We start from the raw sequence: 25,769 nt of genomic DNA, 5'->3' as shown, positions 1-25,769 counted from the left end.
CCATCTCAAGGGCTTTTGTGCGTGGAGTAAAAGCTCCCGGTACGTGCAGGCTGCTAGTTGCTCTGCTGTTTTGTGGCTTACTTGCTTTGGCTTGCACTCGCTTATGTGTTTCTGCGTTTTGTAAAGCGATATTGAAAATGTTGTCTGTCCGGAAGTGTAGTCCAGTAAGCGCACAGCGACCTGTTAGCATCGCGCTTCTAAATGCCACAACACTGTGTTTGTTGCAACACCTTGGAAAGGTCTGCCTTCGCTAGACCAGTCAGTGCATTAGAACTCGCGATTCTAGGAAACTGTGTAGTCTGATTGTGACAACACGTTAACAGATGTAGCTAACTGCAAATCAAAAAAAAAAAGAAATGTCAAGGAATGAAACATTCTCTCATGCAACAGATTTTATACACTTCTTCAGCGTTTAAGAACTTATTTTTCACCCGCGCAAAAGCACTAGCAAAATAAAGGAGCGATGCGTTTACACTGAACAACGTTTAAATCGTGTTTGTATTGAATGCACTGTATTTAATGTATTTGCATTGTTTTTTGACTGTTCGTATTTAATGTCCTATGCACTGTATTTCACTGTGTTTAGTGTATTATGCATTGTTCCTCGTTATCTTGTAAAGCGCTTTGTGATGGTGGTCCACTATGAAAGGCGCTATATAAAATAATGATTTGATTGATTGATTGATTGATGTTACGCGTTTATTTTTTCTAACTGAGTTGCTGATATATATCCTCGCGATATCATTATTCCAAAAATAATAAAACATATCTGGCGTCCTTCTTCCAGACTGGTCTATATTCTTTAAAGGCCTATTAAAGTCATCAGTTCAACTAGACAATTGCTCATTTGCAAGACAATTTCCCCAGATTTTCAGTTCCAGTGGTTTGATTTCAGACGCACAGCGAATCTAGTCTGGTTACAGACTTTCTTCAAAGAAAAATGTCACCCATTGATCTGACCTTTTACAAAAAAGAAACGGCTTTGAAACCGAGGTGAATCAGGCGGAGTTTTAGAAGAGTGGAATTAACAGTCACTTGTTTGAATATTGATGTTTCTGTTGTATGTATTTGTATAGCCATAACTAACTGTGTATAAAGATGTAATCTTGCGATACTGAGCCACCTTGCAGCGGGAACTCTGTACAATATGGACACTTCCAGGCTTGTGTATTGCAGCCCCCTCTCCTTGCCCTGTTCACTGATACTGTCTGCAGTGCGGGTAACACACACAGCATTCTCCTCAGCCTTGCAGGGAAACGCGCCATGCTGCTCATTCTGCTATTCTACACGCTCCAAGGTAGCGTGGCTTTACTGTTTATATTCTAACATTGCACAACAACTGGGGGGTTCAGATTTACACTGTATTATTATTATTATTATTATTATTATATTATTATTATTATTATTATTATTATTATTATTATTATTATTATTATTATTATTATTAGTTAAACTGACTGAATGCTAATCGATTGATATGCATGTTTACGCATTTTGAACCCACGGATCGATGTATTCTGATTGTATGAACTGTATGGGGGCGGAGGTGAGAGATAGCTATAACATTTGTTTTATTTGTGTTTTATTTATAAAAAGCCACACAGCTTAAACCATTTTATTATAGATGATCATTTTCCTGATATATAGAGTCATCTTAATTACTGCTAGATTTTTTTGCAATCCGTGTTAATGTTACAGCATAGAAAGCACAGCACAATGATATGGTATAAGAGATCTTGAAATATACAACTTAGTTATTTTATTCTGGCTTTGGAAAATTAACAGGCCTTTTAGCTATAAGAGAAATAGGCGTTTATTAGAGACTGGGGTAAACGCGTTTAAAATACGTCCCTTTATGTGTATGGAGAGCTCGCTCCGACTAGAAGACAGGCGTTCTGTTGCCTTTCATAACATAACAAGATCCACTGTGTAGAAACACAGGGACCCGGACACAGCGCTCCTCCGGGGCATCGTGCACACTGGTCAGGCCTGCCGCTTCCGTCTCTCCTTCTTCTGCGGAACAAACTCCAGGTGAGCGTAGGTGACCAGGTCGTCATTGCGTCTCATCTGCAGATCAAACACAGCATGAAAAAAAAAAACGCTGTCGAGATCCTGCGACAGTCCAGTTGTTACATGCTTCCACACACACACAACATCATAGCATTGAGTAGAACTATTATTATTATTATTATTATTATTATTATTATTATTATTATTATTATTATTATTATTATTATTATTATTATTATTATTATCTATCCCTTGGGGAACTGTGAGGCTGTGCAATGTTAATGTTCGCTTGCACTGTTATCAGCTGTGGTAAATGACTGCGTGTCTACCTTGAACTGATCGGCTGGGTCTGCTCTCTGCCTGGAACCTGCATCAGAAAAACACAAAGAAGAAAAAGTGAACGCGAATGTGTCTGGAGATGCAAGATTATAACTCTAGGTTATATACCCGCCTTGCAGGAGCAACGCTAATGAGCCGAAATACAATCAAAATGAATGCTCAGTTTAATTAACCATTAGGAGAATGCACATGTTTTAACACATTAACAAGAAGCACTGCGTGTGAAATCTTTACGACGCTATTGCATTTAATACAATATAATACCATATAATGTCCCCTTCCGTCACTGCGTGCACAATTCTACCATGTTAAATTTCCTATCTCTGTCTATTTTATAATGCGCATATATTATATATATATATATATATATATATATATATATATTATATATATTATATATATATAAATACACAGAAGCAAAAAACACAACACAAAACAAACTCGGTTACCTTCTTTGCTACAGAAATGAAGCCATGCACAAGAGGCGAGGAGCGCCGCGGCTACAGCGACCAGTGCCGCCCCGGAGAACACGACATAAAACACCCAGCAAGAGTCTGCGGAGACAGGCGGGCGAACAGTAAGAACGCACGTCACTAGAACTGTATAGCCCACAGCAGACAGCCAGCAAGCTCTTGCACCGGTGGAAAGATCACCACTTTAGTTTTTCCTGTTTTCATTGTTTTTTCTTTGTAAAAATGCATTTCTGAAGTGGATACCTCTGGGCTCCAACAGAAGGAATAGATTGTATTAACCATGAAGGGATAACAGCGGCTTCTTTACAAATGTCATCGAGTCGAGTGTAGGAGCCCTGACTGGCGTTTAAACGCGTTGCTGTTCGTGTTATCCTGTGGACATTCTTCATGTTCTTATCCCTATCGCTCTCGGGGCACGTTTTAGAATTTAATGTGTATAGCTGCAGTTCATTGATTACACATGCAACGGTCTTTATCAATAACTTCAATAAAACCTCCCCACCTCCCGCCGTGTATGAGATCTCCCTGCTGCGGATGACTGTGCTCGAGTTCAGTTGCGCTCCGCAGGCGCACACCGCCCCGCTCCGCCACGTCTCCGCCGGGATTGTCAGCCTGCTCGTGGCGCTGTAGCTCTCTCCGTCTCCGCCCTCCTTGATCCAGGTGCCCGGCGCTGTTGCAGTCGTGACGTTACCGGAGAGAAACCACTGAAATCGGACCGCGGGCGAGGAGAGGCCCCGGACCAGGCAGACTAATGTCAGTGACCCCTCAGAATCGAGCGCGCTGGCGGAGTCAGCGGGGGCCAGGATAGACACAGAAGTGGTCTCTGTTGAACTGTCTGAAAAAATATAAGTATATTTAATAAATAAATATAACACTTAGGGTTATCAAGATGTACAAAAACATATTACTTAATGATATATGTTTTTACAGGACCCGCGATATTTACAGTACCCAGCGCTAATGCAAAACTGTGTAGGAGCAAAACTAGACAGGATTTGGGTTCTGAGAGTAACTTACCCTACAGTTTTAACACCGAGAGAGTAAAGTGTATTTTCAGGGGGTAAAATGCAACATTACCTTGAATATTCTCGATTCAATATTGTACAATCTTTAGTTGCAGCGGGGTAGGGATTTGTTTTAACTCCAGTGTTACTTTGCTGTACAACCACGCGTGTGTTCTAAGGTATAAAGTACATCAATACTACAATGCATAGCATAGCACTTGGTTTGGTTAATTTCGTACCTGCTACAACGTTCAATGCGGCCCCATTGGAAAACTCCAGGTCCATACCGGGTGGGTGCGCGCAGTAATATGTACCAGAATCTTCTCGCTCTGTCTTTGTAATCTTCAGCTTGAAGGTGTCCGAGCGGTTCGATTCATCGGTGTATTTGCACGGGGACGCGTTGCATTTCGTGTCCAGTCTTTCCAATACATCACTCGCGTTCTTTTTGAACCAGAGCAGCCAAACCCCTCCAGATTCTATCACTGCACTCGAGGTGCAGGTGAACTCCACCGGAGACTCCCCGGCTGAAGCAAAGTGGTGAGACGAGCGTAAACTGAGACTCGTTTCGGAAACTAGAAGACAAGAACACATAGCTAGTCACACAGCTAGTCAATAACAACACACACACGCACAGCTAGTCCACACGACAGGACTGTGCGCACAAGCTGTTTATTTCAATAGCTTCATTGGGTGCGTTTTTTACTATATGGAGAAATCGTGCTGTTAGCATTGGAGTAAACGCTGTGAGAATCCGAATTCCTTTAACACGCGATATCAATAGATTAGAAGACTTTGAGAAACGCTTCCCTCGCACAGTAAAAACACATACCGTATTCTACAGCACATTTACATTAATATTGACATGAGTTTTTTCCAGCTTTTTTTTTTTAATTACGGTAAAATTTATTAGTATTACTGTAAAATACTTCTTAATTGTACATAATACGCAAATATATAATATAATCAATCTTAAATGGTTTTATTAAGTCAATATTCAAGTAAATATATTGTAAAAAGACGGTTTTTGTACAGTGTGCGTTGTATCTGTCTTCATAACGGCATTTCTTTAGGGTTACTGTCGACGTGTTTAACGCTCTGAATTGGTCATGTAACACAAACAGCGCGTTAATCCAAACTGGTATTAAGTGTTCATTTCAACGCTTGGTTGCTGGTCGTGTGTTAGTGTATTAGTCCGATCACTGCGTCCTTTCAATAATGTAATCTTTTCCAAGTTTGGGGTCGATACAGCTGTGCGTGTTTCTGTATCTCTGCAGGCACGGCAGTGTGCGTATTTATCACCTCAAGATGCGTCTTTTATATCATATACCTGCCTGCGTAAAAACCTCTGAATCTCCCATTTCATTTCCCACTCACTAATCTAGAAAGAATGGAGGACGAACAGGCACTCTGTGTGAAAATGTCAGACTGCTTTGTGCTTTAATCGGGCGTCTTAAACAGCTTCTAAAAAGCCTCCTGCGTTTTACTGTGCGCGGCTCTGTGTTCCTTTTCTCTTTACTGTTTGAAATGAATCAAAGCGGTTTGATTTCTTACGCACGACACGGGTGTTCTGGCACACTACTGTGTATGTATATTTATGTTTATGTGTATTGATTTTTTAATTAAACATCTCTACCATTTTTAATGAAAATCCCTAGCCCTACTTATGTAGTTATAATATTTAAATGGTAAAGCGGGGAAACGATTAATGCTATTGCAGATAATAATAATAATAATAATAATAATAATAATAATAATAATAATAATAATAATAATAATAATAATAATAATAATAATAATTGCACCGTACCCTATGTTTAAATATATGTCTTTAGAATCAAACTTTAAAGCGATTTCAATTGCATTTGAATTGCTTGTGTATATAATATAGATTCACGAACAAACCCCGTGTCTTCTCGTCTGGTTCACAGTGTAGATTAACATGCGCTGCGTTGTAATTTGGTAACTCGTCTGAAGTATATATTATACGATTAAATAAAATCAGCCCTGCTGTGTGTTTAAAACATCCTGCTGAAACTTGTGCTTAATGCTGAAACATTTGTTGTCTATCAGTGTTGTCTATCATACTTTATTTATTTTTATTTTTATTTTTAAGAGCTAGTTTTAAAGAGAAACATCACATCACACGTTGACTGTTATACCAGAAAACAATATGTCATTAAAATAAGTTAAACTTACCTTCGAAATATACCGCGACCAAGGCGTATCCGAGAATGCGCCACATGCTTCCACGCTGCCGGCCGTGCTCGGATTCTGTTGCTGGCAATGTCAAATTCGTTACATCTGCGTGAAGAGTTATTGGATTTATACAGATACAAATATATTTACGCTATGTGGTTTTTTTTTTTTGCACCAGTCTGGTTCTAGCGAGTTGCAAAAATTCGTTGATGTTTATCGGATATGCTTACCCGCTCTGATCAACCACGGGTCAATCTTCTTTTTTTGCTTTGTTTTAACGCCCACATCCTCCCTCGTCCAAAATATACGCGAGCCTGCATTTGTAAAGGTAATGGAAAAATGCACCTCGACCTCGAAGTGAGATGGTGTGGTAAACGCAGCTCAAATAGATGCTACAATTGTGAACTTTCACACTTACCGGAAACAGGGGAATTGAATAGCGTTTTATAAAGGTAAAATCTATTTTTAAAAGCGAAGTAATCTTTGAGACCGTGAATTTAATTAAATACATTAATATTATATGTGGCAACGTTATAACAAAAGGTTGAAATGATTGCAGGGGTGTGTGTGTGTGTGTGTGTGTGTGTGTGTGTGTGTGTGTGTGTGTGTGTGTGTGTGTAAACAAGATACCAGGCCACAAATATTTTCCATTATTTCAGCCCACCTTTAAATACATTTGAAATATAAGCACAGTATACAGAAAACACAGATTTATTGAAAGAGTCAGATTTATTGAACCAACACATTTAATTGTCTTAATTCTAAACTAAAGGAGACATAAACGGCGAAATGGTCTTTAAATGACAATCTGCTTTAGTATGAGAATCAAAACACGTGGAAGGAGCCCGTTGCGGGTGTTCAAGTTCATGGCTACAAATCTTATAAGCTCGCCATCCAACGCAAAACGCAAAATGCAAATACAAAAGCAAATGTTATATATATATTAGCATTGCATGACTGCGTTTTTGGTAATGCTGTATTCATTCTTAATGAATACAAAATTCTAAAAGGTATTGACAGTGTCGACCCAAGGGGGACTTTTTCAGCCTGAAAAAAGAAACAAGGACCAGGGGTCACAAATGGAGTTTAGAAAAAGGGGCATTCAGAACAGAACATAGGAGACACTTTTTTACACAGAGAATTGTGAGGGTCTGGAATCAACTCCCCAGTAATGTTGTTGAAGCTGACACCCTGGGATCCTTCAAGAAGCTGCTTGATGAGATTTTGGGATCAATAAGCTACTGACAAGCAAACGAGCAAGATGGGCCGAATGGCCTCCTCTCGTTTGTAAACTTTCTTATGTTCTTAAAAGATGCTTTGTTATTACTGTAGTTGATAAGCATTCTAACCTTCAATGGCTCGGTTTAGGCACATCAGTCGATTGAATGGGACGTTGTCAAGCAAAAATCATCCTGTAGGAATGATCCAGCAGACCTAGTAGCCTCCCAACAGGCAGAGTGGGTCCGGATCATCCGCTTTAATGGACTTCGGCAGTTAGAAGAAATAGAAGGGCGGCAGTGGTGTGTGCGTCTCCGTGCAACCGACCCGCCTGTTAAAATCATAGCAACTACACCTGAGATGAAAACAATCCTACAGCACGCGTCTGGTGTTTGAAAGGGGAAAGCACATATTGTAATGAACACCACAATCACCGGGGGGAACCGTTTCCGTACCCCCTAAAATATTCTTAATTGTTCGACACGAATACATAATTGTTTGACACTAAAAAAAGCAGGGTATATATTCTTGAATCGGCACAATGTTATAATTAGGGGGTTGAAACATCACTAGTTGTTTTGGTTTTTTTTTACATTTAGAAAAAGACGATGCAGACGTGGCCCTGAGTGAATGATTAGTGGATTTAGACCGGTTCGTGTTGAATTGAACGCCTGGTGCTTTGCCGGTTGTAAGACCAGTGGAATATAGTTCTTAGCACTAACAAGACCGCTTCTCCTGGCGCGCTAACAACGGGATGGAGAGATCCAGCCCTGTGCGTAATTACGCGCAGAAACATTCTCTTGGAGCAGGAAGTAAAGTGGGAAATGCTTCGCGCTATTATACAGATTAGAATTGATAATACTACCACTAGTAGTACATGTGTGTACAGTGCAGTGTAAGTTTGCAATAGCAGCCTCCACAGCTCGCTGTAGCATTAGAGAGATTGCAGCAGAGCTCAGAAACTCAGTCCTTTTTTGGTCAAGTCGACTACACTGCAGGCAGCGTCCGCTCTGCGCCTTCAGGTGGGCGTTGTGCTAGTCTGTGGGTGTGGTCTTCTACCACAGAAGTCGTTCAGCCCATCCCTCGGTGAATAGGACAGTAAAGTATCGCATTCGTTGTGTGCGTGTGACTCTAATAATGTATCATCAACTCAACGGTACATTACAAACTATAGTCATGTCGACACGGCGCTGAAAATAAGACTCCTATTGCATAGCGGGTTCACCCATGCCAGGATTTACTACGAGCTTGACTAGACACAGTGTGTCTTATTAAAGTAATTGCAAAACCAGGAATGGATCAGACTGCATGCTTCGGGAGTCTTATTTCCATCCCATCAACAAGCCCTTTTTTAGCAAATACTTTCATAGTTGTGTTTTGGGTGAGCATTTGCTGACGTCACCATTCTTACTCTTTGAATTACACAAAAGGTGTTCTTAATGTATGCCTGCACAGAATACATACAACTCGCCCGCAACGATGCTCGATGTACTGCGTGTAACTGGACTATAAACCAAGACACAGTTCTTGCAGTTTTAAATCTGAACCACAAGATGTCGCTGCTGCTACCCTGATAATACACTGTAACGCAAACAGCCTGCCCGAAACTGTTTCATGATTTCAAAGAAAATCCTATTTAATTGTGAATCAATTGGACCTGGGCCAGGAGAACATTAGTAATAGGCAAATGGTATTATTATTATTATTATTATTATTATTATTATTATTATTATAACCGCGATAAAAAAATACATATTTTCCCACTGAAACGTCATCTATTACAAAAATGCAGTAGTGTAACTATAATTGAATGCATTTTTTATTTTATTAAATTTTTTGCAGCAAATGTGTCTAGAAAAACAATATTCTCATAGTGCAGCTCAGAGTAGAATGATTTTTCATGTTCTTGCTCTCTATCTATCTATCTATCTATCTATCTATCTATATCTATATATATATATATATATATATATATATATATATATATATATATATATATATATATATATGCATGTTTATTGTAATTTTTTCTATACATTTCCAGACTTACTGAACAATGACGAGGGTTACCCAGCAAAAACAACAAGAAGAAAATATGTTGTATACGCAATGACTCTACCTCATCAATAGATAAATGAGTCGATCAATGAATGACCAGGAATATCAGCATTCCCCCATTCGTCTTTGTGTTTGGTGTTTATCGGGGGAAACGGAGATTGCCACTCTCCTGGAAACCAATAGTTTCTTATCTCTGTATCAGTGAAATGGAGGCTGTGTTTCCTGGCCCTTTTCACCTATTGTTAATCCTATCCTAGAGCACTCGCCCAAGTCTTACAATGCAGAAACCCGGGGGTACTGTTCTAGACACACCTCGTTATCTGAGTGAGCATCGCTTCGCTACACAGCACATTGCATTGCAACTCCGAGTCCCCGGTCTGTGCGTAATTGAAACTGCTATCATTCTTCCCATCTCTCCCTCTCTCTCTCCCTGTCCTTCTCTCCCTCTCTCACACACAAATGCATGTCAGCTTTTATTTAAAGATATGGCGTGTGATTTAAACTATAAATACACCGCGGTGTTTAGATCAGGCCGTTTTTAGATCCTTAAAGCCATCTGCCAGGTATGACTATACACTCGAGGTGTTTGTGCACCGACTCTCATAAAGAACAATGGTCTGGATTCCCAGAGCTATTTATTCCTAATCGCCATTAGCACTGTATTTATTATTATTAATGAATTTAGACGTAATGCTTATCCCAAGCCCTTTAATTAAAAGTCCGACTTGTTTATTTCTGGGTTGGTGACTTTATTTGCTGAGATTCTCGTTTCCGAATAGATAAATTGTGCTTAAGAGGAATGGACGTGAATAGCTTTGAGAATCGGGCCATATTCCAAACACCAGACTGGACCATTAGGATCGCTTACAGGGTTATTATCACGATTACAGGAGCCTCACACCCTGGCGTTTATGCCAGTTAGCAAGTGAGAACTGTGCCCTTTCACCACGCTGGCATGTACTGCACGGGGGTCTGTGAAGCCAGTGCGCAAAAAAGCGTGGATATGTTTATAAGAGTTCAAACAGCAGCGGTAAACCGGGCTGTCTTCACACACTGCTTTACCGAGCTTATCATTATGATTACAGCTAGCAGTTGTGTTTACCAGTCAAAGCAGCACGCTATATTATCTATCTATCTATCAAGGGATACACTTTCAAACTGAACCATCCGGCTACCTATCTATTTCTATCGTGCTATCCGAAGAAAACGATACGCTCGTTGTTAAAAGCGTGAGTTTTCGGCTGATCAATGGCTTATCTTCTTTGTGAGGCATTTCTAGTGATTGGTGAATATCCTACTGGATACAGAGAGGTGCGCTGTTTTCGAATCTCTGTACACAATAGCAAGATTCCAAAGAACACGGGTCCATGTGGAAAGCTCGGGAACACGGTTAGCACGATGACATCACCGCACGTTTACCTGGCAAGTGTTTTACATTGTGACGTTTCTAACGTGTACACTGCACTTGCAGTACAGACCCTGTTGCACATGTTACAGCACGGTAGAAATGGTTTCCCTGCGGGAGAGGGTCATTCCAAGTAATTTGGAATGAACAACAAGGCTCCTGCTGCAGTGATTGGTCGGCGTTACGTCAATTGTGGGTTTAGATCCCGCCCCTGTGTCTATATATACAGAGAACGGGCACAGTGCAAGGTATTACAAGCTCAAAGGCGATTCTAAGCAGAACTAAACTCCCCTTTTAGTACAAGACTCCGAGGCGGATAGAGAACTCTTCACAAATGGTTGTACAAGTGAAACCCAGCGTCCAGCACAGCAGCAAAACCATGGAGGGAAGCCAGCAGAAGGTGGACGCAAATGTGCTGCTCCTGGGAGCCGAGAACGTGGGGAAATCTGGTGCGTGTAGTTTAGTTGCCTTGCAAAAGTCCCACTGTTGATAGAAGCAGGGCTAGGCAAGCTGGCGCGATTTGAATTCATTTCATGCATGTGATAAACAGAATATTTAATATGCAATATGCAAAATACAATAAACACGTATACGCATTGAGGGTGTCTTCTTCTTCTTTGTATTAACTGGGTTTCTTTCTGTTCTTTCCAGCGCTGACAGTCCGGTTTCTCACTAGACGGTTCATTGGAGAATACGGAGATATTGGTAAGTAATCCCCAGCAGTAGTCTGCAGTGAAATCGTGCTAGAGCACTTTTAAAAATCTGTTTTAGCTTCCTTTACTAAATGTTACGTTTTTATTTTCCAGAATCCATCTATAATCATAATGACCGCATCGACGGGCGTGAGATTTGCTTCAATATCTGGGACTCTCTCTACTCGCAGGTAAGATTCGTTGGAGAGGGCGTTTTAATACATTCACTCTAGAACCAGAACTGGATGCGAGACATTGGTATCGTGCGCTGCTTTGGAGCGGAATGAACTAATCTGACTTATCAGCGGTATATTCTTTAGCAAAATACCGAGAGGGTCGTTCATGTAGACTTGGTGAATACGCGTCGTGCACTATAACAGGTTAGCACAGTATAGGCAAATGCTCTTTGTTTTGAGCGTCATCGGTAACGATTTCATATGCATTTTACCGTTTGCTGAAGTTTAATACATATTTAATAAACACTCAGATACGCCTTGCATGTGTGTGTCATTAGGCTACAATTGGAGCTCCTAATTCACATGCATGCTGAGTGTGGTTTTGGGGGCTTCATAGTTTCCTTATCCAGTAAAAATAAAACATGCAAAGACTGCTATGTATAGCTACTAACTTAATTACGCGATTTTATTTTTTCTACTCGGTTCCTAATTTTTTTTTTTTTTCGTTGAACCCTTCAGAACTCCGACACGCAGGGATGCGTGAGCGACAAGCAGCTTCGCTGGGCGGACGGCTTCATTCTGGTCTACAGCATCTGCGACCGGGCGAGCTTCAGCGTGGTCAGCCAGCAAGTGCGGAGAATCCGGCAGGCGAAGAAGCACGCCGGCGGGTCGGACAAGACCCCCATAGTCATCGTCGGGAACAAGCGTGACTTGCAGCATCGAAGGACGGTCTCCAGCGAGGAAGGCAGGCTGCTGGCTCTGTCGGCGGACTGCGGTTTTTTCGAAATCTCTGCAGCCGAGACTTACCACGGCGTGCTGCTGGTATTCCACGAACTGCTGGAACTGATCCGGGAGACTCGAGCGACGAGGAAAGGGATCAAAGGGATCGTCAGGAGCATGTCGGCGGTGTTCGGGAGAAGGAGAATCGATTAGAAATCGACCAAACTATAAACAAGCCGACATGAAGGATACGCTGGTGTCTGGTTCGCATCTGGAAAGCGCAGGAGTTGGGTGCGTTACAAACTTGTTGACATTTCCAAAAGTTGTAAGGTTATAACTTCAATTCCAAGACTCTTTCTTTTTGGAGGTTTTCGGGAATTGTGTAGGCTTCTGTCCCACAAAATGGAAAGCCAAGCCGGGAGAGTACCTTGCTCAACCAGACTATTTACGAATCCAGCGAAGTTTTGTTCAAGTTGAAGACCCCAAAGACTGTCTCCTTGACCCACACAAGAAGCACAAAACGCCTCGAGTGTTGCCATGGTTAACGTGCTGGGCAATGCATTCATTTACTATCAGTTTCAGTGTTCCACCGTACCATGGAGCCCTATATCTCAAGATGTCGCTGTGATGCATTTCAAATGCCACTGTGTTTGTTCTACATGCATATAAGAAGTCTGTCATAGTGTATGCCTATTTTGGTCATATCGCTGAAGGGGTGGGGAATTATGCTGCTTTATCCAAAAATGCATATACCATAAATATTTATATTGTATATATGTGTACAGAGAATGTAAATGTCTGTATATATTTGCTGATTTTTTTTTTGTCAATTAAAAGATTACATTTTAATACTGTTCCTTATTTTTTTTATAAATCAATTTCTTCTCCTAACACAGAGCTTGCATGTGGACCCTGCAGCTTTCAATGTTTCTAAGACCAGTTGAGGTCTGTTTGTACATGCCCACTTCCACACGGAGTCATCTACAAAACTGAGGCGGATTACACAGTGCTATGGATTTAGAGGGGTGCTGCAGAATCTAATACTGTACCCCCCCCCCCCCCCCCAAAAAAAAAAAGGTTAATGACAAACTATTTGCACACTCTGAAAACCAATCGCAGTGCACACAGTAAAAGAGAAGGTCCGCACACTAATTCAAGGATTGTATTCATTTTATTGTACTTTCCACAAAACATGAATTTCAGATTTAGAAAGGAAAAAAAAGCCACATGACTTTGCCAGACTGTACACTGAGATTTTACTTTGGATTTTAAACAAGACCGGACTTAATCACGCCAGATTCCAGAACACACAGGTTCCGGATTCTAGAAGAGATCTCGCCATGCATTCCGATAGGGATCTGTCCAGGACCCAAAAGTCATGCTGAATTACAGAGGGGCTGGATTAGGCAGGTTTCACTGTAGGAGGGAATTCAAGAGACCCGTAGTTCCCACTGAATCTAGCTCTCAGCATTTAAACACAGGCTCCTGTGAACAATAAACACACAACCCAGTTTTTGAACAGCACTTCAACAACACCAGGAGATGCAAACTATTTGAAACCCTGTAACATGTGAGATAGTCTTATTGCCATAGTCAATCCCATTGTGTCTGATCTACTGTATTTGCTCTCATGACTACAGAGGCAGCAGGGAGATGCAGGTTGTATATTTTACAAAGACATCAGGTTGATGCAAATGAGTCATGAGAGGTACAGCCCATTTACTCAAGTGTGTGCTATATAAGGCAGGTGTTTTTATTGGAACAGCTGGTTAAGTGCAGTTGCTATGGTTATAATATTCTGCACTGGGGGTTCTGTGCGATGGATCAGTGCCGATGTACTCAGAAGTCTCAGCATGAATGCAGTCCTGTTCTCTAAGGGTCCTGTATTCAAGAATGGCATTTTGCACGCCCTGTTGATTCTACCTGAGCACGCACCACCTGAGTGTTTTTGGTGGTCAGGTTAGCCCGCTGCACCACCCAGACTAGGCAGGTGTCCCAAGCTAACCCACTCCTGGTCTTTGTTCCAACCCTGTTCTCAATTATTTAACTGATCCAACCTCCATCCAGACCCTGAAGCAGTCCATCGTCTCGTTTTACCTGACCTGGGGTGGAATGGCTCTCCAGGACCGTGATTGGACACCCCTGACCAAGATACAAACCTCCTAAACTCTGTCTACGTCACTGCCTTGGACGCGATGCCTCTAACTGGGCTACGCAAGCATGTGGGCAAGGTGCTTACCCACTGAATCAATCTAAAGCCTCATCTAATGCTGGCTGTCACAGAGCAGCAGATGGTAAAGTGAGCTTAATAGACATTCAATGCAAGTACAGGGTCTGGGGTCTGCAGCAGCAGTGCGTGTATGACTAGGAATGTGAGTAAGCAGCAGTGTGTGTGTGTGTGTGTATCATGAATAATTATAGGATGCATTCATTAACCGCTAACAGTATGCATTGATCTGAGGGAGGCTGGTGGGCAGGTAATTATATTAGTTGCTAGGAGGTAGCAACTGATTCATTTGTAGAGGTTGTAGGTTTTTTTTTTCTTCATGTTGATTTTAGTCAGATCGGAAGTTTATAGTCATTCCTTAGCTGGAACTTCTCCAGGTGCTTTCACGGAACTTCAGTGTTTCCAGGAACTTCATTTACAAATTTACCTGCGGACTGACTCATGCATTTAAAACAACTGAAGGATAATTGGGTTTTGAAAGAGCCCGGAGCTTCAAACTACTCTGTTTTTTATCAGTCCCCTTGCCTTTTCATGAAGTTTGCCGTCTTAGCGATGCATCTGCAATACTGAGTTCCTATCCTTTTTCTCTGCAGCTGCTTTGAGCTTGTCTGCAGAATCCTAAGTGCTGGGGCTCTGAGCTGCCTTCTGCATTGCATTCAAATCACATGATTTCAATAGAATGAAGCAGGCTGTTCAGTGACTGGCAGTTAGGATTCTCCAGGCAAGCTCCAAGCCAGGTAAAAGCAGGTTTAAGGTTGTTTTTTTTGGTAAGTCTGTGCTGAGGTGCTTTAAAGAATAAAAACAAAGCAGAAATAAAATCCACCTTCAATATCTTTAATGACACGACAGCAATAATACACAATTACAGCCCGGCTCTTTGAAGTGAGCACAGGTGACTGTTGTTTCTTTATAAGCAGCACAACATTAGGATTAATCTAGTGAAGGTGTATACAGTAAACAGTATATATTATATATTGCAAAGGGTATGACAGCTGCTTATAGAGATGTTTACTATATAGATATATGGTGGTGCTAATTGCTATAAAGCCATGTCCTATCCTTACCATCTTGTTCATCTATAGGGCAGCAGTATTTGGCTACAAAAAAAAAATGTTTAAAAATAAATTCCAGCCTCTAATTTTTCTTTGAACTTGCCCTACAATACCAGATCGCTTTCAAAGCACATCCACATGCCTCCATCTGCACAGTCTGTAAAACCCAATATCTACCAAGCTCCACCTGCAGTCTGTAATACAGTCTGTGACAGGGTATTGTAGAGCAGATCGCCTCTATGAATCACTTTGTACACTTTACTCTGTGCTGTCGGCCGGCTGGCTGCCCGGAGGGGATCCTGGGCTGAGGCACTTGAAAGCCCGCTGGCTCTGGTTGACCAGGCTGGGGGTCAGCAGCACATTATTATTAAACACATAACATTCAATACCCTTACAACTGCCCCCCCCCCCCCCCCCCCCCCACCCCCATGCTTTTCTCATGATGTTTTTCAGTGGGCAGGTGTAGAGGTGACGCAATGCGTAAACAGACGACAGACAACAAAGTTCATGGTCCAAACAATTCTTTATTTGTTTTTAATCCAGGTCGCTTGGTGATAATCCCTGGCGATACACAGCAATGAGTCTTGCACAGTGAAACCTCGGAGTTCAGCCCTGAAATAACAAACACAGTATAAACGCACACGCAACACAGACACGATCCAGAGCACTTTGGTGCAAGTGGTGAAATACATTGTCTTCGTGTACAGTAGAGCAGCGCTGTCCGGGTTAGTGCTGGCCTTTAGACACAGCTCCGGGAACGTGTTAGCTATCTAATAATGACAAACAAGTACAGTTAGGTGGGAAAACAAACACAAAACACTCACGGTCACTCTACGGTCCATCAGCGGTTCTCTCGCAAACCATAACAAAGGCACAGTTCGCTCGGCCGCATCCCCTTTTGTACCTTCAGCCACGCCAACTTGGTTAGCGAGTGCAATCGCTTTTCCTCCAATCCGCGATCGCCACATCACCTCCCGTCTGGGGCTTGGTGCACTGTGGCTCCGCCCCTTTTCTAGATGGCCGACTATCCCTGGAATGAATTGCCAGACCATCCAGTCCGGGGCACTCTGTTCCCTTTGCACAGCGCCCTCACAGGTGGGGAGGGAGATTTACAGCCAAGATTCTTTCTTTCTCTGTCACACCTTGGTTATATTCTGCTTTTAGTTTACCCTGTTTATCAATACGCTTCACCATCCCTCGTTATTCTTCTCAATGCTTACCTATACCATTCTTTAACTGTGCTTTACTATGGGTAACTTTTATAAGGGTAGCGCTGAAGAATGATTGCAGCAAACCAAAAATACTTATTCTGCATTTCAATTAGCTACACAGGTCATTTCCCGTCAGCATTGTCTTCTGGGTTCATGTGACTGTCTGAAAGCAGTGGCTAGAGGAAGGAGATGGTTGGTCAAACTACACGCATGAAATAATGTGGACAAGTGACCAAAGAAGTGTCTTAAAGTGTGGTTTTCGTTAACCTAGTGTGGCACCAGGTACCACGGTTTACAATGTGTTTCTTTCGAAACTGCACCTTCGAGCCCTGCAGCGCACAAGAGGTAAGAATGATTCAGCTCTCACTTTAATATAACTTTAACAGGGCGAAATACGTTAGAACAAACATGCTGGATTATTACATTATAAAGGTGGTGTGGTTTAATTTGACCCAAAAGTGAATGTTCTTTGTACGATCTGAGAGATCGAACTCACACACACACACACAAAGTAGGGACTGTCTTGGTACCTGTTCTTGGCTTGAAGCAGTAAGGCGAGAGAGACAGAGACAGAGCGAGACAATAGACTTCCTTTAGAAATGTCAGGAACACGCTGTATCCATTACTGCAGGCACAGGAGGGAACATGAGGGTGCAATTGAATGAATGAAGATGATTGCATAGCGAGCCCTCCTCCCAGACTCTCTGACACTGCTGCAGTCTGAGTCTACTCCCAGCTCAGCCAGAGACAGGCAGCCCTGGCAAAGCAATCTTGCATCTTTCTCCCGACACTGAATTGGTTGTGCCTTTACCAGGGGAGACCCTCGGGGACCCCTGCTCTCCCCTGACTGTGTGACTCCCCCCTGCACACCACGCGGCCGTGCCTTTACCAGGGGAGACCCTCGGGGACCCCTGCTCTCCCCTGACTGTGTGACTCCCCCCTGCACACCACGCGGCCGTGCCTTTACCAGGGGAGACCCTCGGGGACCCCTGCTCTCCCCTGACTGTGTGACTCCCCCCTGCACACCACGCGGCCGTGCCTTTACCAGGGGAGACCCTCGGGGACCCCTGCTCTCCCCTGACTGTGTGACTCCCCCCTGCACGCCACGCGGCCGTGCCTTTTGAGTACTCCTGCAAAAATGCATCTCTGAGAGACCCCCAAGCAACAGGGTCCCCCAACTTTTCCTCCGTCAAGTCTTTCTGCAAAGCAAGAGAATCAGTAGGGAATAGCACATAGAACCAATGTGGTCTGTCTTGCATCCAGTTTTGGACGCTTTTTCTGTGCACAAAAAGGAAGGGAGATGGAGCTTCTATTTCCTCTGCTCCCAGATTGTGGAAGTGCATTGCCGCCTCATCTCCGCAGCGGTTTCACGTCAAAATGAAAAAACATCAGTTTTATAAGAGAGCTTCTTTTAAATATATATTTTTTAAGCTGAAATGTGTACATTTTTGCATTATATTATACCAAAATATGATTTCAAAACTCTATGCAAACGTAGTGTATTGTGATTCTCTTTGTTTGGTCTCCTACAGCACTTTTCGCGTGAAAGGCGCTATATAGATACAATGATTTGCTCTGACATGCCCTCCCCTGTTTGGCCTGAGGGTTGTAACGATATCGCCGTGTCCCGCTGGGAGAGCGATGCGGTTTAATTTCCTGCTCCCTTGCTCCAAGCCTCAGGAAACTAGCTTTGTCACTGAAGCTCAACACAAGCCATGCGTTTCCGTTTACAAAGTGATTCACAGCATTGCAAAACCGCCCCTGTGTGGATTTATAGAAAATCAATGGGGAACGCAGCACACTGTCTCCTGCAGTCAGCAATCACATTTACAACCTAACCCAGCTTCTCAATGGCATTGGCTATGTGTTACACTGAGGGACAGGGCAGCAGGAAAATAATACAGCACAATGAAAGCATGCTAAAGCACAGGCAAGCATTGTATAGAATACCCGAGTATGGTAAAGCAAATTAATGCAGCGGTAAACTTTTATAAGGCAAGGCAGCTACAATGGGAATAGCCATTGATAAGATTGCACTGTCTTCATATTTTTGACACGCAACTATTCAAGGAAGCCTCTTACCCTGCTTTCACTGTGCTTTATGACCCTTGGCCTTGACTGTGTTTTATGACTCTCCCCTTGGGAAGCCTGTGTCAGGGTGGCATGCCTGTGCTCAGTGGGGGAGAGCGTGTGACGACGCTCCTGGTAAATGGTTAATCAGAGCTCCAGGGGACACGGCAGGGGGGTCTGTGTAGAGAGTGCAGGGGTCAGGATGAGGCAGAGCCAGCACTGCGGGGGGGGGGGGGGGGGGGGGGGGGGTTGGGGGGGGGCTGTGAGCAGGAGAACGATGGATCGGATACCTGCCTGAACTGACTGCAACCTCACAGCCAGAGCGTCGTGCTTATATTACATCGGCAGACTGGCACTTTAGTATTGTATTAGCCAGTATAGTATTGAAGAAGCAGAGTGGGCTTGGGGTTAGAGCTGAGAGACTGGGAGGGAGGGAAGCAGTGTGGCTCTAGTGGAGCTGAGGAGGGACTGGGAGGGAGGGAGGCAGTGTGGCTCTAGTGGAGCTGAGGAGGGACTGGGAGGGAGGGAGGCAGTGTGGCTCTAGTGGAGCTGAGGAGGGACTGGGAGGGAGGGAGGCAGTGTGGCTCTAGTGGAGCTGAGGAGGGACTGGGAGGGAGGGAAGCAGTGTGGCTCTAGTGGAGCTGAGGAGGGACTGGGAGGGAGGGAAGCAGTGTGGCTCTAGTGGAGCTGAGGAGGGACTGGGAGGGAGGGAAGCAGTGTGGCTCTAGTGGAGCTGAGGAGGGACTGGGAGGGAGGGAGGCAGTGTGGCTCTAGTGGAGCTGAGGAGGGACTGGGAGGGAGGGGGCAGAGCTGAGGAGGGACTGGGAGGGAGGGAAGCAGTGTGGCTCTAGTGGAGCTGAGGAGGGACTGGGAGGGAGGGGCAGTGCAGTGTGGCTCTAGTGCTGTTAAAAAAACAAACATAAGTGTATTATTAAACCTAAAAATAAAAAAACAGAAACACTGTCAAAACAATTACAAGCGAAAAAAAAAAAATGAAACTTCAACCCTGGTCAGCCCCCTGCACTCTGGGAATCACGTTGCAAAGGCAATTAGTGATTAATCAGAGACGGCCGCCTCTCTCCCCCGCAGATAATTACCCTCCCTCCCCTGCAGCCACACAAAGACAGGTCCAACCAACACACACAGGCAGGGCTGAACAGCTTCCATCTGTGGGTTTGTACACAGAGGCTAAAAACAGCCTCGTCACAGCGACGCGCAGCCTCGTCACAGCGACGCGCAGCCTCGTCACAGCGACGCGCAGCCTCGCTCACTTTGACACTTACACTCCTTGGTGTTGGTTTCCTGCATTCAGGGTTTTGCCCATAACACCTTGCCCGTCGTTTCATTTAATTTAATTTCATTTATAGGAGGCTAGGAGTGTATGAGAAAAGTGTGGTAAAGGAGACAGACAGAGAGGCAGACAGACAAAGAGACAGAGAGGCAGAGAGGCAGAGTGAGAGACAGACAGACAGACAGTCAGACAGAAAGGTAGGCATACAGAGAGACAGACAGAGAGGCATACAGAAAGACAGACAGACAGACAGAGAGAGTGAGAGAGGCAGACAGACAGACAGACAGAGTGAGAGGCAGACAGACAGACAGAGAGTGAGAGAGGCAGACAGACAGACAGACAGACAGAGAGAGTGAGAGACAGACAGACAGACAGACAGAGAGAGTGAGAGGCAGACAGACAGACAGGCAGACAGGGAGAGTGAGAGACAGACAGACAGACAGAGAGTGAGAGAGGCAGGCAGACAGACAGACAGACAGACAGACAGAAAGACATGATAAGATATCGGCTCCCCATTTTTTGAATGAGGAATAAGGGAAGAAGAAATAGGACTCAAAACAGAGAAACTGGAAGAAAGGCCATTTAACAGAAACTTGATACTTGAGAGAGATTGCAGACGCTGGCATTAACACAGAATACAATACACTGTACATAGTCAACATGTGCCTGTATTGTAATCAGCCCGTCTCTCCCTGGTTCCATTGCACCTGTACAGTACTTTTCCACTCCCTGCAGTGTGGGCTGTGGGAAGGCTAATTATTAACCCTGCAGGAATGTGTTCAATAGACCCCCCTGTGCTGTTTCCGCTAGTCAGTTACAGCCACATCCACACAACACCAGCCTGGTCAATTGAAACAAGCTGCACCCAGTTTGCACAGGGCTACCGCACAGCAATCATTGTGCAGCTTCACCATACCTTGCTATTCTTTGCAATGCTTCCCTGCGCTTTACCATGCTTGCACTGTGCTTTATTACAGTTTGCTGTGCTTTTACTGTGGGACAGGGAAGGCTGAAAGCTGGGGGGAGTATACATGTGAGCTATGTATTAAATAAATCCATTAATGAATGTGTTGATTTTCAGAAACAAGAAAAGCTGTCCTCCCCTCACCTTTACAACCGAGTACCAATCAACGGCAAATAACTTCGGCACTGAGTGTTTTAAAAGCCGATTGGAAGCGAATCAGCAGGGGTTTTACTGCCCGCGCCGTAAACTGACAACAACTGGGGCTCAGTTGTAAAGGCGAGGAAAGGACAGGTGTTCTTGTTTTGAAACCAACACATCAGTGAATGGATTTATTTAAACACTCCTTAGAGGTGATTCCAAGTTCAAGCACGTAGTCTAAAAGTGATAAAAGTCTCCCGCAGTAAACGCATTGCAAAGTGTATAAAAGCATTGAAGAAAATATACCAAAAAATGTCAGACCATGGTAAATGAATGCATGGTGTAGCTAAGGCATAATCACGGTGTAGATTTACCATGGCAAACAAGGGTTTAAATCTATTCTCACTGTTGCACAATGCAATACCCCCCAGGGTGCAGAGACTGTAAACCACGACAAAAACCTCTCGGAGAGTGAATAAAACAAAAACTAAAGATTAACCCGAACAAACACTGAGGGGGCAACGCCAGCGATGGAGCGAAGGGCTGGGAATGCGCCCGCTGGCATTCCCTGCATTCTCTGAGAGGCACGTCAGGTGAGAGCCGTGCCCATTCCACGCATAGCTCAGGAGAACACTGTGCGGATTCACACAGCAATCAGAATGCTTCATCTCACAGCTGCCCCGCTGTGCTGCCAAGCAATGCCGTGGATAACAGCATAGACACTGGATTGGGTGCTTTTGTTGATCAAAACATGATTCCTAATAAGTTAACAAGCACCCTACTCAAGTCCAGCTTAACTGTATAAGAGTTTCCCCTAGTAAAATCAATAGCAAAGTCTAATAAAGCAGAGTGAATGAATGGTAAAGCATAGGGAAGCATTGTAAAGCACAGAGAGGTCTGGTAAAGCATAGGGAAGCATTGTAAAGCACAGAGAGGTCTGGTAAAGCATAGGGAAGCATTGTAAAGCACATAGAAGTCTGGTAAAGCATAGGGAAGCATTGTAAAGCACAGAGAGGTCTGGTAAAGCATATTAATAAACATGCATCTATAAGCAGATCTGCTCTCCCCAGTGTAGCCGCTCCCCACTATACTCACCAGGTTGTAGAGGGGCGTGGTGTTGATGAAAAGCTGCAGCAGGATCTTGCCCAGCTCGCTGAGGTCTCTCATCACCATGGACAGCACAGCCTGGGCTCCACTGGGCAGGGAGCGGGCCAGGCTGTACGGCCACAGAGAGACCCGGCTCCGAGCCCCCGCGGCCAGCCGAGACACAGCCAGGGTCCGGAGAGACTGCAGCCAGAATGCCTGGGCCACGTAAACCATCCGAGCGTACTGGGCAAACTGGGAAAGCAGAGCGGAGATCTGAGAGAGACCCAGCTACTGAGTGGGAGAGGTTTTGAGAGAGTGTGGTAAAATGGGAAAGAGAGAAGGGGGATGGGGAGAGAAGAGAAGGGGAGAGAAAGCAGGGGAAGAAAGGGGAGAGGGAGAACAAATTAGTTCTTTGTAAGCATTCTATATAAAATCTTACAACTACATTTTGATTAGAAAGGAAGAAAAAAACTGCCTATATAATACCTTTCTAGAGGGCACACCCCTTCTTATTAAATTCTTCACGTCCGTGCGCTGATATAACACACAGGTGAGGCTGCACAGGACGCACCAGAGAGCTGGGTCAATCAGAGAGTGTTTAACTGCGGAGATTGGTAATCAATAGACCGCTACAGCTTTAGTGACTGGCGTAGGAATCAACGAGGGAGGACAGGAGCTTCCTGCTTCAGCTTATTTTAAAACAACAACAACAACAACAAAACAGCATAACAAGGAAGCTGCCTGCAGGAGCTAATGTTGATTACAAAGGTTAAAACAAGTTCCAAAACACTGTCGACAGCCCTAGAAAAAGTTTACCGTGTTTCTGCAGTTTTTCCCGTGCTTTTCTCGTGGTTATGCTATGTATTTACCATAGTTTACCTGGCTTGCCATGTTTTTAATATGTTTATAATACCTCTGTGCTTTACAATGCTTCCATATGCTTTACCAGACCTCTCTGTGCTTTACAATGCTTCCCTATGCTTTACCAGACCTCTCTGTGCTTTACAATGCTTCCCTGTGCTTTACCAGACCTCTCTGTGCTTTACAATGCTTCCCTATGCTTTACCAGACCTCTCTGTGCTTTACAATGCTTCCCTATGCTTTACCAGACCTCTCTGTGCTTTACAATGCTTCCCTATGCTTTACCAGACCTCTCTGTGCTTTACAATGCTTCCCTATGCTTTACCAGACCTCTCTGTGCTTTACAATGCTTCCCTATGCTTTCCCTCTGTGCTTTACAATGCTTCCCTATGCTTTACCAGACCTCTCTGTGCTTTACAATGCTTCCCTATGCTTTACCAGACCTCTCTGTGCTTTACAATGCTTCCCTATGCTTTTTAGACGTCTATGTGCTTTACAATGCTATCTATCTATCTATCTATCTATCTAATGAAGACCATTCATAAATACTGTATATCCAAATACTTTCTAAAACAGTGCTCCCTATTAAAGCATTATAGCCAGGTAATTATGCAAATATCAATTCTGATAACCCGAATGCTAAACTGCAATCAATACCATTTAACAGATTATGCTCCAGGCAAGATGTTTCAGTGTAATATTGATCACTCCGATCAATGCTGGAAATGCGTGTTAGACATGTAAGGCACCAGGCAGCTGCAGCGCTGGACAACTGCCTTCGATCATCTCCTCTGTCACTGCGCTGTGTCGTGCGCTCTGACTGGCTCGGCCCTGATGTGAAAGTTTCAAAGGTTGCATCACTGTCTCCAATGCGTTTGGATCTATGTGGTTGCCAAGGGAAACCGAGCTCGCAGCGAAGGAAGTCACATTTTCAAACACGCTTTCAGCAGTGTCTGCTTCACAGTTGCCTCGTGATGGTCAGCCCTGATTGAGTTTAATATCCATCGGGGATCCAGGGAGGGGAGATAACGACTGCATCAGAAGCCAGCAGCCAGGCGCTTTAAATTAGCCGACAATAGCAGACGGAGAGTCATTAAAACATGAAAAGACATGTGCTGCCTGTCAGCAAAATACAGAGCCTGCATGCAGACTGAACAGCAAGCAGCGGCAAGAGAGAAAGCATAGCACACTAATACAGCACAGTGAAAGCATAGCACAGTGTAATACAGCAAGTGAAAGCATAGCACACTAATACAGCACAGCAAAAGCATAGCACAGTGTAATACAGCAAGTGAAAGCATAGCACACTAATACAGCACAGTGAAAGCATAGCACAGTGTAATACAGCAAGTGAAAGCATAGCACACTAATACAGCACAGTGCAAGTGTAATACAGCAAGTGAAAGCATAGCACACTAATACAGCACAGTGAAAGCATAGCACAGTGTAATACAGCAAGTGAAAGCATAGCACACTAATACAGCACAGTGAAAGCATAGCACAGTGTAATACAGCAAGTGAAAGCACAGCACACTAATACAGCACAGTGAAAGCATAGCACAGTGTAATACAGCAAGTGAAAGCATAGCACACTAATACAGCACAGTGCAATGTATGTCTATGGCAGGCAAACGCAACAGAAGAGCAGTACTCTTGAATGTGTGTGTGTGTGTGTCAGTGTCTCAGTGTGTGTGTGTGTGTGTGTGTCAGTGTGTGTGTGTCAGTGTGTGTGTGTGTGTGTGTGTGTGTGTGTGTGTGTGTGTGTGTGTGTGTGTGTCAGTGTGTGTGTGTGTGTGTGTGTGTGTGTGTCAGTGTGTGTGTGTGTGTGTGTGTGTGTGTGTGTGTGTGTGTCAGTGTGTGTGTGTGTGTGTGTGTGTGTGTGTGTCAGTGTGTGTGTGTGTGTGTGTGTGTGTGTGTGTGTGTGTGTGTGTGTGTGTGTGTGTGTGTGTGTGTGTGTGTGTGTGTGTGTGTGTGTGTCAGTGTGTGTGTGTGTGTGTGTGTGTGTGTGTGTCAGTGTGTGTGTGTCAGTGTGTGTGTGTCAGTGTGTGTGTGTGTGTGTGTGTGTGTGTGTGTGTGTGTGTGTGTGTGTCAGTGTGTGTGTGTGTGTGTGTGTGTGTGTCAGTGTGTGTGTGTCTCAGTGTGTGTGTGTGTCAGTGTGTGTGTGTGTCAGTGTGTGTGTGTTAGTGTGTGTCAGTGTCTCAGTGTGTGTGTGTGTCAGTGTGTGTGTGTGTGTGTGTCAGTGTGTGTGTGTGTCAGTGTGTGTGTGTGTGTGTGTGTGTGTGTGTGTGTCTCAGTGTGTGTGTGCCAGTGTGTGTGTTAGTGTGTGTCAGTGTCTCAGTGTGTGTATGTCAGTGTGTGTGTGTCTCAGTGTGTGTGTGTGTCAGTGTGTCTGTGTCTCAGTCTATCTGTTCCCCTGTGGTTCACACACAAACACAGCTCTTCATATCAGTGAATCTCAGCAGCAGGACTGCTCACGTAGACTCGTCTCTACAGACACACTCAGCACTATCGGCTCAGGCCATCTCACGTTCCAGCCTCCCACTCCCTTCACTCTGGATATTTTTAAAAACATGTATTT

At 44.0% G+C, this 25,769-nt stretch overlaps 2 protein-coding genes across 4 annotated transcripts; one reads left to right on the top strand and one right to left on the bottom strand.

Moving 5' to 3' along the window:
• Positions 1–1,434: 1,434 nt before the first annotated feature.
• Positions 1,435–6,435, bottom strand: LOC121307007. Of its 3 annotated transcripts, XM_041239072.1 has the most exons (6): positions 6,023–6,425; positions 4,066–4,398; positions 3,325–3,657; positions 2,799–2,903; positions 2,340–2,377; positions 1,435–2,067 (listed from the first exon to the last, which is right to left on the bottom strand). In XM_041239072.1, exons 1-6 carry the CDS (start codon positions 6,066–6,068, stop codon positions 1,984–1,986), a joined length of 939 nt encoding a protein of 312 aa, XP_041095006.1. In that variant the 5' UTR covers positions 6,069–6,425; the 3' UTR covers positions 1,435–1,983. The 3 variants fall into 3 exon arrangements, with proteins under 3 accessions (XP_041095006.1, XP_041095007.1, XP_041095005.1); XM_041239073.1 differs by lacking the exon at positions 2,799–2,903 and having other exon boundaries at positions 6,023–6,427; XM_041239071.1 differs by lacking the exons at positions 1,435–2,067; positions 2,340–2,377; positions 2,799–2,903 and having other exon boundaries at positions 3,023–3,657; positions 6,023–6,435.
• A 4,511-nt stretch (positions 6,436–10,946) lies between these two features.
• LOC121306906 (ras-related and estrogen-regulated growth inhibitor-like protein) lies at positions 10,947–13,103 on the top strand. The gene is made up of 4 exons (XM_041238926.1): positions 10,947–11,152; positions 11,355–11,408; positions 11,510–11,586; positions 12,091–13,103. Exons 1-4 carry the CDS (start codon positions 11,038–11,040, stop codon positions 12,502–12,504), a joined length of 660 nt encoding a protein of 219 aa, XP_041094860.1. The 5' UTR covers positions 10,947–11,037; the 3' UTR covers positions 12,505–13,103.
• The last annotated feature ends 12,666 nt before the right edge of the window (positions 13,104–25,769 follow it).

The sequence above is a fragment of the Polyodon spathula genome, chromosome 51 (assembly GCF_017654505.1).
Source record: "Polyodon spathula isolate WHYD16114869_AA chromosome 51, ASM1765450v1, whole genome shotgun sequence".
Classification (NCBI taxonomy): domain Eukaryota; kingdom Metazoa; phylum Chordata; class Actinopteri; order Acipenseriformes; family Polyodontidae; genus Polyodon; species Polyodon spathula.
The sequence above is the reverse complement of the archived record's forward strand: the minus strand, read 5'-3'. Positions and strand labels throughout refer to the sequence as shown.

Excerpts from the sequence above, each read along its gene's own strand:
- LOC121307007 (XM_041239071.1), bottom strand. The coding sequence starts at position 6,068 with ATGTGGCGCATTCTCGGATACGCCTTGGTCGCGGTATATTTCGAAG. Across the intron at positions 4,399-6,022 it reads GGTCGCGGTATATTTCGAAG|TTTCCGAAACGAGTCTCAGT; the intron begins GTAAGTTTAACT and ends CTTGTCTTCTAG. Across the intron at positions 3,658-4,065 it reads CGCATTGAACGTTGTAGCAG|ACAGTTCAACAGAGACCACT; the intron begins GTACGAAATTAA and ends ATATTTTTTCAG.
- LOC121306906 (XM_041238926.1), top strand. The coding sequence starts at position 11,038 with ATGGTTGTACAAGTGAAACCCAGCGTCCAGCACAGCAGCAAAACCATG. Across the intron at positions 11,153-11,354 it reads CGAGAACGTGGGGAAATCTG|CGCTGACAGTCCGGTTTCTC; the intron begins GTGCGTGTAGTT and ends TGTTCTTTCCAG. Across the intron at positions 11,409-11,509 it reads TGGAGAATACGGAGATATTG|AATCCATCTATAATCATAAT; the intron begins GTAAGTAATCCC and ends TTTATTTTCCAG.